Source organism: Capricornis sumatraensis, chromosome 6, assembly GCF_032405125.1.
Source record: "Capricornis sumatraensis isolate serow.1 chromosome 6, serow.2, whole genome shotgun sequence".
NCBI lineage: Eukaryota > Metazoa > Chordata > Mammalia > Artiodactyla > Bovidae > Capricornis > Capricornis sumatraensis.
Window position 1 is genome coordinate 85,668,035 of NC_091074.1, and position 12,517 is coordinate 85,680,551.

A 12,517-nucleotide genomic window follows, 5' to 3' on the forward strand; every position below is an offset into this window, starting at 1 on the left:
AGATAACGAGTCTGTTTAAAATACACCCAGTGTCGTCATTACTTCCAGCACAAAACACACTGTGTTAGATCATTATGAGGATGGCTAATCCAATCATTTTTATGCTCTTTAAGGCAAGGAATACACCATCAAACCACCTCACTGCCAATTGAGATTTCTGAATATTTAAAAGCTGATGACTTGTGACTGGAACTGATTCAAAAATCTTGGCTTCTAGTGAGAAACCTGATGAACTGGTATTGAGAGGATTAGCTGAGTAGAAACTCCAGGAAAAACTTCAGGGAAGCCTTTCAGGGTTCCTGATAGTAAAATGTTTCTTATTCTTGATCTTCAACCCCCTCCAAGCACCCGCAGGGCTAATGGCAGAGGTCATCCCTCTCAACCCAGATGGTGGGATTAAAGCTGTGGAAAACGGAAACTGAGAGAGTAAAACATAACTGTCACATCCCCAGGGATTGTGGGGGCTTCCAATGTAGTGCTGGTGGTAAAGAACCAGCCTGCCAGCACAGGAGACATAAGAGACACGGGTTCAATCCCTGGGTTGGGAAGATCCCCTGGAAAAGGAAAGGCAACCCATTCCAGTATTCTTGCCTGGGAAATCCCATGGACAGGGGAGCATGGTGGGCTACAGTCCATGGGGTCACAAACAGTCAGACACAACAGCACATACATCCAGCAGGGATTATGGCAATGGCGTCCTCCAGCCACCAGAAGGCTCTAGAAGGAGGAATATCCTATTTCTAAGCAATGATGCTAAAGCTGAAACTCCAGTACTTTGGCCACCTCATGCGAAGAGTTGACTTATTGGAAAAGACTCTGATGCTGGGAGGGATTGGGGGAAGGAGGAGAAGGGGACAACAGAGGATGAGGTGGCTGGATGGCATCACTGACTCTATGGATGCGAGTCTGAGTGAACTCCAGGAGTTGGTGATGGACAGGGAGGCCTGGCGTGCTGCGATTCATGGGGTCGCAAAGAGTCGGACACGACTGAGCGACTGGACTGAACTGAACTGAAGCAGTCCTAGTACTCCAGTACTATTGCCTGGAAAATCCCATGGACAGAGGAGCCTGGTAGGCTACAGTCCATGAGGTCACAAAGAGTCAGACCCGACTGAGTGACTTCACAATCACAAGCAGTCCTATTGCTAGAATCTCATCTCTGCGTACCAAACTCAAAATCTATAAATCATGAGCTTGTTTCTTATACCAGATTTTAAAAACAAATATGGATCTTTTTGCCTTAAAATTATCTGCAGAGTCAGGATTTGTTGTTCAGTCGCACAGTCATGTCTGACTCTCTGTGACCCCATGGACTGCAGCACACCAGGCTTCACTGTCCTTCACCATCTCCTGGAGCTTGCTCAAACTCATGTCCATTGAGTCGGTGATGCCATCCAACCAGAGTCAGGACAGCAAAGAAAAAATTGATTCTAGATCTGTCCTGAAAAGTCTGTGTTAGTCACTCAGTCGTGTCTGACACTTTGCAACCCCAGGGACTGTAGTCTGTCAGTCTGACACTTTGCAACCCTAGGGACTGTCCTCTGTCCATGGAATTCTCCAGGCAAGAATACTGGACTGGGTAGCCATTCCCTTCTCCAGGGGATCTTCCTGACCCAGGGATCGAACCCATGTCTCTGGCATTGCAGGCAGATTCTTTACCATCTAAGCCACCAGGGAAGTCAGATATTTAAAACAGGTCAGCGAACTAGAACCCATGGATCAAATCTGGTCCACAATCTGTTTTGTCAATAAAGTTTTAGTGAATCACCACTCACTCATTTACGTACTGTCTATGTCACTCTACAGAAGCAGAGTCGAGCGGATGCAATGGAGACCATACAGCCCAAAGAGCCAAACAAATTCATTAACTTCCCCTGATCTAAAAGAAGCATTTGCCTTCAGCAAGCTTTAGCACTGACGTATATTCGAAAATGTGAATGATACGTACCTACATTCTCTAGTTCAGAGGACGTTAAGAGGCCCAAAGATGTCTTCACAAAAAATCTTTCTAAGTAAACCTCTGTCAGCTATATACCTACTAGAATGGCCAAAATCCAGAACACTGAAAACACCAAATGCTGGTAAAGATTGTGGAACAACAAGAACTCATCGCTGGTGGGAATGCAAAATGGTACAGCCAACTTGGAAGACTGTTTGGCAGTTCTTACAAAATTAAATATACTCTTACCATACAATCCAGCAATCATGCTTCCTGATATTTACCCAAAGGAGATCAAAATTTATGCCCACACAAAAGCCTGCTCATGGATGATTATAATAACTTTATTCATAATTTCCAAAACTTGAAAGCAACCATATGCTCTAGGTAAAAGGATAAATAAACTGTGGTACATACAACAGAATATTATTCAGCAGTAGAAAGAAGTGAGCTATCAATAGAAAGACAAGCAGGAATCGTAAGCACACACTGCTTAGTGAAAGAAGCTAATTTGAAAAGGCTGCACACTGTAAGGTTTCAACTACATGACATTCTAGAAAGGCAAAACTATGGAGACAGGTAACAGATCAGTGGTTGCCAGAGGTTAGGCAGGGATGAATAAGGCAGAGCACAGAATATGTTCAGGGCAGTGAAAATTTTCTGTATGGTATAATAGTGGATATATGTTATTATACTGTTGTCCAAATCCACAGAATGTACAACCTCAAAGGTGAATCCTAAAGTATATGGACTGTGCATAATACCTACAAATCAATGTAGTTTCATCTATTATAACAAATGTACCACGCTGGTGGGGTGTGGACATAGGTATGGGGCAAGTTGTGCAAGTAGAGGGGCAGGGAATATAGAAGAAATCTGTATAATTTCCTCTTCTTAATTTTGATGTGAAACTAAAAGTCTTCTAAAAAGTAAAGTCTATTAAAACAAAAACTCCATTAGTCAATGAGATTGTGAAGGCCATTAAGAGATGTTTGCTAGCTGTTTCCACGTCACACCTTCTGGACGCCTGATAGAACTGCACTTCCTGGCGGTTGTGTTCGGGCTTCCCTGGTGGCTCAGATGGTAAAGAATCCACCTGCAACGCAGGAGATTCGGGCTTGATCCCTGGGTTGGGAAGATTCTCAGGAGAAGGGAATGGCTACCCACGCCAGTATTCTTGCCCGGAGCACTCCATGGACAGATGAGCCTGGCGGGCTGTTGAGTGGGGCCAGGTGACTAGTTCCGGCACACTGGATGAGCAGAAGTGACATGTATCACTTCCAAGCTAAAGCAGGGCTTTCCACAGCTCTCTTTTTCCTGGCAAATCCAAGCTCATGACTGCCCTAAGTGCCAATGGTGAACCAAGTCCCCCAGCTGACCTCTCGTGGGTGTACATCAGAGCAAGAAACAACCATTTCTTGTTCTAAGCCACTGAGCTTTTAGGAGTTGTTTCCTCAGGAAAATCTAGCTGACCTTGACTGATACAGAGATGATCAATAATTGCAGCATTACATTTGCAAAACTACGTCTCCTCCCCTCTGTCAGGCAGTGACGTGGCACTTTTGAAGAGGCAAAGCTGACCCATGAACTTCATCCACAAGTCTCTTCAACATCTAAAAGAGTCTAAGCACTTAGTCCAAGCAGACCCTTACTAAAATCTTGGCCTTATATTTTCAAGCACCTCAAAATTCTGGAGTCTTTCTCTTTCTCTCTTTCTTCCCCCTTAAAGAACTCTCTTATTAAGGCCTGTCCATCAAGCCACCTTGGGTCCACCTTCAAGTGCTGTGCAGCCTCCTAAGAAGGAAAGTTTTTCCTCTCTGATTAATTTTCTCTCAAGAATCACAACTTTAGTCCTTCAACAGAGAGCATAGGAAGAGAATGATTCTAACCAAGTAAAAAGGGTGGAGAAGGTTGTGAACCCCCAGAGCTAGTACTGTTTATCTGGCAAATCATGGTCCTTTTGCTAGTGTCTGAGAGTCTCTTTTGCCATCTCTTTTGTTTTCTTTCTTGATTTTTTTCAGAAAACAGGTAGGAGCGGAACATTATTGGGAGGGCCCTTCAAACCCCAACAAAGGCCAACTAGAAACCTTTCAGGAAGTTTCCATAACAACAGATCATTGATCATGCTTTATCCCTTTGTTGTGTGGGAGGGTTACAGGTGTTGTGATAACCATGGAGAGTAAGATAGTAACACCTTGGTGCAGCCTCACCAAGTCACAGATGGGTCTCTACCATCTATGACTCTTTCTCGGCACTCTCAGGTTTGCAGAGCAGTCCAGCCAAAGGTCCACTTCCCACACAAGAAGATCAATACTTTCATAACCTCTGCACAAAGGGCTTGCTGATCCCCAGGGTCACCTCCAGTCTCTGCAGCAAGTTTCCAGCCAATTCTAGAAAGCCCCTTCTCTTCTACCTTATCAGCTTGGCTGCTCTTATCTTCTCATCAAACCTGAAATCTCTCTCTGCTGCACTGATGCAGAAGCAAACATATGTCTACTGAAGGAGAAAAAGGAGCAAAGACACACAGGAAAATATCCTCTGAATCTCTCTTTGCAGTATCACACGATTTCTGGCTGTTTCATCCTCTACACATATAACATTGACTTCTTCACAAGGGCCTTCTGGGCATTACAAATTTGTCACAACACAGCAAAGCAGTGTTGGCCAAGCCATGGCATTTACTTCTGGGATCTACAAACCATGGCTGACTGCTGACGCCCTATAGTCTCTAGATGCATGATGACTACTTTCAGGGTTATCAACAAATTCAGGAGCTGGCACAAGGTCCAATCTACAGCTTTCTGATTACAAAAAGCAATCTGGAATCTTCTTTGATCCACTCATTTACTCATGAAACTCAGTAGGTCACCAAGTCTTGCTTCAATGTCTCTCAAGAACCTCTCTAGTTTTTTCTACTCCTATTCTTGTGAGGTCCCCAGCATGTGTCCTGGATGACAGAACTAACTGGTTCTCCTACCACAGTCTCCACCCTCACCATGGTGATCACTGCGGAACATCAACATGACTACCAGGTTGCCTTATGGCTGCTCAGCTCAGGGGATAAGAGCATGGGTATTAGTGTTAGGTAAGAACAAGGTTCAAGTCCAGACTCTGCTGCTAACAAGTCCTTCACTCCAGGCTGTGCTTTTTTCACCTCAGATGGGGAACAACAGTGGAAACTACCTCGTAGAGTTTGGGAAGACTGAGTGGGGTGATGTATGTTAGGCGCTTAGCACAGTATTGTGGCATCCAGTAAGAGCTCAACAAACATTTATTATCATATGATCCAAGCATCTGAGGCCCTGCAAATTATGTTCAGAGCAGACTGTTCCACCTCCTTTCACTATTAAGCTACACAGTGGCTGTGACTCCTTCGTCCCAAGGATCTCACCCTGTGCTGCTCACATGCTGCTGGTCCACAGCCCTCATGGCAACTTTGTGCTCAGTTGTTCCAGTTGCATTGGACTCCTTGTGACCCCATGGACTGCAGCCTGCCAGGCTCCTCTGTCCATGGGATTCTTCAGGTGAGGATACTGAAGTGAGGAGCCACGCCCTCACGGGATCTTCCTGACCTAGGGATCAAACTCGTGGAATCTCGTGTATCTTTTGCATCACAGGCAGATTCTTTACCACTGAGCCTCCCGGGAAGCCCCATGGCAACATCAGGACTTTACTTTTACCTCCAACTTGCTAGTCCCCGCAATGGAGAAAGAGTAGGCAGACTGTCATATTTTCAACAAAACTTTCATTAGGAGACGATACCCTAAAATTACTCCTGGAAAAGGTACGTTAGTTTCTGAAATTGGTACAATTTCTTGGTGTCTAATCATCTTTATCTCTTAAGTGCAAAGGTCTTACTAAAGCAGAATCATGCTGCCACCTTTAAGGCCCACATGTACAGTCTTCTCAAACTCACCAGAAGGGGGAGTGCCTGCATAAAGCAGGATCTCGGCACTCCCTCTCAAGGGGACAGTTATTTGTTCCAGGGCTCATAATCCAATGACGTTAGTTATATATACATATACATACATACACACACACACACACACACACACACACACATATATAATTACCAGGATCCCAGAAAGTGAAGCATCTCATCACTTGTAGTTCTTCATCCATACTTGTCATATCACAGCCCATGCTTGCTATTATTATCAAAATGAATTCCCTGTGATTTGCAGGAATCGAAGTTCTAGTTACAGACTAGAATACCTGAGTTACCTGGATTCCAAACTGGTGATGATTCCTATCCATGCTTCATTCCTACCTGTTAGCCTATGCATAGTAGAAGTACCACAATACTCAAAAGCCTGGAGCTAGGCCGCCTGGATTCAAATCCTGCCTCTATCACTTGCTAGCTGTGTGATCTTTGGTAAAATGTTTAATCTCTCTGCACTTCAGTTCCCTCAACTGTAAAATGGAAGAACCATGGCCCCTAATTCCTGGACTACTGCAAAGATTAAATGAGTCAATATGCACAAGTGCTTAGAACAGTGTCTGATACACAGTGACTAAATACTGTATGTGATTCTGCTCCTTTTAATGGTACTACTCTGTAGTTAACAATCATCCTAGAACCTCACAGACAAGGCAAAGAGAAGCAGACACTGAATCTGTTATCTTGAAAGCAGTTCAGTTAAGGAAACCTTGCCAATGGATTCTATTTTATTAATTCTTGGGGTCAAAATTTCTGTAAAGACCACCGGACAGGGGAGGGGCAATGCAAAGTTCAAAACAGAAAGGATTACTTAATTATCCTAGATTTCACTTTCAGAAACTCAGGGTAGTCAAAACCCATAAGAAAATATATGGCTCTAATAATTGCTGATGGTTCATAAACAGCTACCCAGGGGACCCCACATCATTGAGACTGCCACTGATGGGGGACCTTGCCAGTGCCCAGAAATATTGCCCTGCCACCTGAAACAGTCTGCCCCCCACATTACAAATATTTTTAGTTCACGACATGATTTCCACATTCCCTGTAGTATGAATACTTTCTCACCTCTATCATTCCTACAAATGTCTACCGCTATTACCTGAGTTCATTTTTATGGATTTCCATTATTTTTCTTTCCAGCTTCTGAGACTGCTTGGGGAAAATCTCAAATTCACTGATGTAATTCTCAGGATGCTCATCAGGATCGTAATCACCAAGCTCAGCTGTAACCAATAAAAAATAAACAGAAAGATTAAAAACAACAAAAACAGGATATACATGGAATGGCTCCTGCCACCCAAAAGAAGAGACAGGAACAAGTTCACAAAGAAAAATGTGTTTGTCTCTATGGAAAGACTACAGCCTGAGTGTCTAGCAGGTCATATTCTAGTTTAGATTTAGCTGTGTGATCTTGGACACTTGTTGAATGAACTCTCTGAGTCTCATTTTCTTCAACGATACATAGAAGAATTTATGTATATATATAAAGAATTTAAATCATTGTTTCTCAGTGGGGCACTATTGGCATTTGGGGAAATAAACAATTCTTTATTGTTTCAGACCTTCCAAGGTATGGTAAGACATTGAGCACTCCCACCCTTCAGGTTCTAGGTGGTGGTAGCACACCCACTATTGTGAAATGCCTCACAATATTTTCCAGTGTTCCCCATGATAGGAGTGTTACCACCTCTATTTGGAACCCACTGAGTGTTCCTCAAGCCTCCTTTCACAGTTCATCTTCTCTGAGTTGAAGAGTTCCCTGACTGGAGCTGTTTACTCTGAGATTTGTGCAGGTGTGGCCCTTTCAATGAAAAAAATCAAAACATAAAGGACCCAAGAGGATTTATTTATTTAAAAATAAATGGATTGCTCTTCAAATTAAAGAATATGTGTCTAAGTATGGCTGCGCATCCCAGATTAAGGTTGCTGGGTTCTAATACAGGGTTCCTGCAGAGGGTCTCTAGGGGTAAAAAGAAATGCCTGCACATTTCTGAGCCCCCAGAAGGTCTATGAGAAGATGGACTAAGGATGAGCATTGACCACAGCCTGAAGCAGCAAAGGGGCTGTTCTTGCGATGGGAATACATTCTACTGACTCCACAAGCTTTCTAAGAAAAATGAGCCAGAAGGGGCAAGTATCTCAGGCAGAAATAGCCCAGGAAAGTAAATTAAAGGTGGTGGGAAAACTGTATTGGAGGAACTTTATCATCAACATGACTTTGAAGTAGATAGAAATCAATATGCCTTGAGCACATCTGCAAAATCACATCCAACTCTGTAATTTGCATATACTGTCCCTGTACTGTTGAATCATCTAATGATGGTAAAAGGACAAAACTGAGAGGAAAGCAAAGCTCTTTAAAGCTTCTCAACAAAGTTCAAATTACAGGACAACCTAAATGTACACTACATGAGGAAGGACTTTCAAAATAAGATCCCAAATGTCATCAGCCACAGAGGGGAAATTAATTTGATCATATCAATATTAAAATATTTCACTAATATAGTCAAAATCATAAGCTGAAATAACATATTTGCAAAATAGAAATCTGACAAAGGCTAATATCTAGAATAAAGAAAAAGAAATTCCTAAAATCTATAAGTAAATGGGGAGGAACTCCAATACGAAAAGGTGAAGGAATGTCAACAGCCAATTCACAGAAGGGGAAACCCAAAGAGCTCATGTATGGAGAGTTGCTCAAACTCATCAGTGCTAAGGGCTATGCAAACCAAAACTTGAAGATGTCACTTTATACCTATTAGATTAACAAAAAGTTTAGTAAGTCGGATGATTCTATGTGTTGACAGGAACATGAAGAAATAGAAGTGCTTATGACATATTTGAAGATTCTTGATGCATGCAGCTCTTCTAGAGGGCAAGCCGAGAGTATTTTGTCTAATCTTACAACCCAGCAAGCCCATTTCCGGACATATATTCTAGAAAAACTCTAGGTACAACAAAAGATATGGGGCAACTTGGGTGTTCGTTACTGCTGGGAACAGTAACTAGCACAAGGGCAATGTACCCCACTGGACTCTCTGCAGCAATTAAAAGCAACAAAATAGAACTATACCCAGAAATGTGAGTAGATTCCCCAAACAGTGTTCTGAGCATAAAAAGGAAGGATTAAATATAGCCCCATTTAATTTATGAAACTGAAGAATATATACACACAAAACAATACTAATCATTTTATAAGGATGTATGTCAAGTCAATGATATACAAGAATCCAGCTGTTGCCTTTAGGAATGAAAATAAAGAATAATGAAAAAAGGAAACTCAACCAATAGGTGGGCCAATGGGACCAGGGATGAAAGTGAGCCACCAACTAGTGATTAACTCAATCTAATCTTCAAAAAAAAAAAACCACACATAACACACCAACACATACAAACACACACACATACACATGACCCCTGTGAGCTGGCTACAGACCCCAAAATTTAGGAAATGGTATAACTCCGAGCCTACTTTTCCATAGGGAATGGATCACTGATAGTAAACTATGCCACATCCCATGCAAATGTCAGCTTGCACAGTGCTTAGCACTGTTTGTGCTTATGTTGTTTTGTGTTGCGTTTGTATTGATCATGGTGGGTACTTCTCCTTTCAGAAAAACTTGTGAGATACAATGGCCTTGAACTGCCAAACACAGCAAATAAATAGCCTGGCAAATGCCAGCAAACTAAGAGAAGGAACACCATGGAACCCGCACAGGGTTGCTGACAAGGTAAATGTTAACATCTGCCCCACCACTTGCCCTGCTTTCTTGTTCTTTGAAGCTTATCTTTAACTTTGACTTCACCTGAAGCAAAAGCTTATGAATGATTAAGCTCATTTAAAATTGTTTTCCATCCCAGGAGGAGTTGGGTAAGCAGCATGTGATTCTCTCCTGCACATGGTATTGAGGGCAAAGTTACAACAAATAACATATAGCACATGGGCCGGCATGTGAGAATGTAAAATTAAATCAAAATAAAAGAGAATTTAATTGTCAGCAAAATCCAAAGAGCTGAAGTCAAATGATGAGTGTGGTCAGATGATGGCAAAATCAGTATTGACTGTAAAGGGCCCACATGGCAGCGGCATTTCCCTTCTTTGGGGAGAGTTTGTTGCAAAAGAACTTGAGATACAAGACATTACAGCTCCAGGGTCGACTTCTGCAGAAGACTTCCCTCACCACACTTGCTTGAAGAGGGGCCTCATGGGATCACAGTGGGGACCCCCTGTGTCCCTCCATGTAGACACTGAGACACCATCAAAACTTCCTGTTTACCTGTCTGCCCCAACCCCCCAAAGGGACTTCACATAACAATGCCTGCCACCTAGGAGTGTCTAATAAATGTTTGGAGAACACATGGATGAGGGAGTAAACCAACCACTCTTTCCCAGGTACAGAGATAGAGCATTCTCTGGTGCAATTTATGCAAGTGCCCTGGTTCAATTAACATAGTGGAGAATTTACTATGTGCCAGACACAGGGGTACTGCAGTGAAAGAGACTCCCAGAGTCCCACTCCAGTGCAATTTAGATTCTACATAAGAAGCAATGCATAATAAGTCCCCAACCAACTTAACAAGATAATTTCAGATATGAGTGCTTATTAAAAGACAACAAAACAGAGACACTAAAAAGAATAATGTGCAGCGAGAGGCTCCTTTAATAGTCCAGGAGACTGCTTAGAGGAAGTGACATCTAACAGAGTTCTGAATAGCTAGAAGGAGCCACAGACCCACAGGGATTGGACATACCAGGAGTAGGAGATAATATCAGTAATCCTGACATGTTACTGTTTTGCAGAAGGAACAGGAAAATATGTGCACCAAGAAAGGCCAAAAATAGATCCCTAGGGCTTTGTGTGTTTGTTTTGCAATTTTCATTATGAAAGCAATGCAAAGCATGCATTGAAAATACTCACATTCAGTGTGTACAGGTAGCAAAACTCTGGGTGGCTGCCTGTTTTATATACTCAGAACATTCTGGAAGCTTAAAACATGCTCCTTCAAAGAATGTTAGCAAACAAGATGCCAATAAAAAGTCACATGTCCTCGGCTTTCTAATCCTTTACCCCACATTTCCTATCACTCTGAAAGCATAAGCAGTTCTGACAAAGCAGATCTTTATCTGCATTTGCAATGATCTCCAAGGCTGCTGTAATAACTCTCCCAACCACAGAGAGTTTTATGAATCCAGCTTTTACTGGATTTGCTACAAATGGCCCGTGGACACCACTGCGTTTTAGAGCTAAAAGGCTTCTTTGAGGTCTGCCAGTCCATTTCCAACTCTACTCTCCAGACAGCATCTGTGAGTGTGGCCAGTGATAATAGCAACGAGGGATGAAATGGGACCCTGATCATCTGGATGGGGGCTTTGTGGTTTTATCTCAAACATAAAACAGGATGGAGAGTTTCCCATTACAGATCTATATTGAGCTTGCCCTTGGAGAATTGACCATGATTCACTAATGCTTAAATGCGTTCTGAAACGCTCATAGGCTAGTCTGCTGCTCAGATTAGTATTGATTTGCTTTTCCTTTATGGAAGACAGTGCACCCTAACCAGGAACTTGCAGTCTTCACAGGAAAAAAGAACCATGAGGTTCGAACAGTCTTTAGCTCTGTGTATGAGAGGCAGCTTTCAGAAGCACACACTCCACCTTGGAGTAGATGGAAGGACTAAATCTCATCAGGGCATCACTGTCATCTTGATTTTTAACTTGAATATCTCCAAGGGTTTTAACAAAACCTGCTGAGCAGCACTATGTTGCTCCCAGAGGAAGGGGAAAAGCAACACAGATAGACTTCAGATTTCTCAAAGAGTGCACACACCCAGAAACAGGGTCCTAGGAACCATTTCACAGCACAGAGCATCCCCTGGGGACAGTGGTGAGTGACAGTGAAACCCCAGGAGAATTATGGGGGTTTCTCTTAAGCTGTGAATGAAGCCTGGAATTGTGATCAGACAAGTGACTGTCATGAACCACTTATGACCCCATCATAAGCTCCTTCATTATTTCAGATCCTTTATAAGGGTGACATGCTCACTTGGTAATCTCTCTCTCACCCTGTTCCCTCCTTCCTTCTTTCCCTCCCTTCCTCTCTCTCTCTCCATCCTTCCTCTCTTCTCCTAATTCCCTTCTCCACCCTCCCCTTTTCTCATTAATGTGTCGTCAGCATCCAAGCTACAAATGGCTGGAACACCTGAGTCCCTCCAAACAGGCCCAGCTGCCTCCCAGCAAGCCCAGGAGAACAGAACATCTGAGTCATTCTCGACTTGTGTCCTGAGCCCTTCCCCATGGCAATGCATTGCCTTGGGTCCTGGAGACTGCTTTCCCTCCAACAACTTTTTTTTATAGGTAGAAACATATGAAAACCAACCTTGGGTCCTAAGTGTTTACCACTTCCCACTAAGTGTTTGTCACTTCCCTCGGGGGCCTATTCAATCCTGAGACTTAGGTCTCATGAAATCATGCAGCAGTGAAGAAGGTATGACCACCTCTTTCAATATGTGAAGAAATTAAAGCTTAAAGAGTTTAAATCACTTGTCTGTGGTGAAATAACCAGGAAATGGGAATTCAGGCTCAAACTGGGAAATGACAGACTGTGAGCCTGGGGTTCTCCTCACCACGCTATGTG

General features: G+C 42.9%; 1 protein-coding gene across 1 annotated transcript in view; it reads right to left on the minus strand.

Annotated features, from left to right (window-relative positions):
- Window positions 1–12,517, minus strand: part of FRMD3 (FERM domain containing 3) — a 339,467-nt gene that overhangs the window by 104,289 nt on the left and 222,661 nt on the right. The window contains exon 6 of the mRNA XM_068974120.1: window positions 6,982–7,105. Coding sequence (XP_068830221.1) covers window positions 6,982–7,105 — 124 coding nt within the window. The remainder of the gene's footprint in view (window positions 1–6,981; window positions 7,106–12,517) is intronic.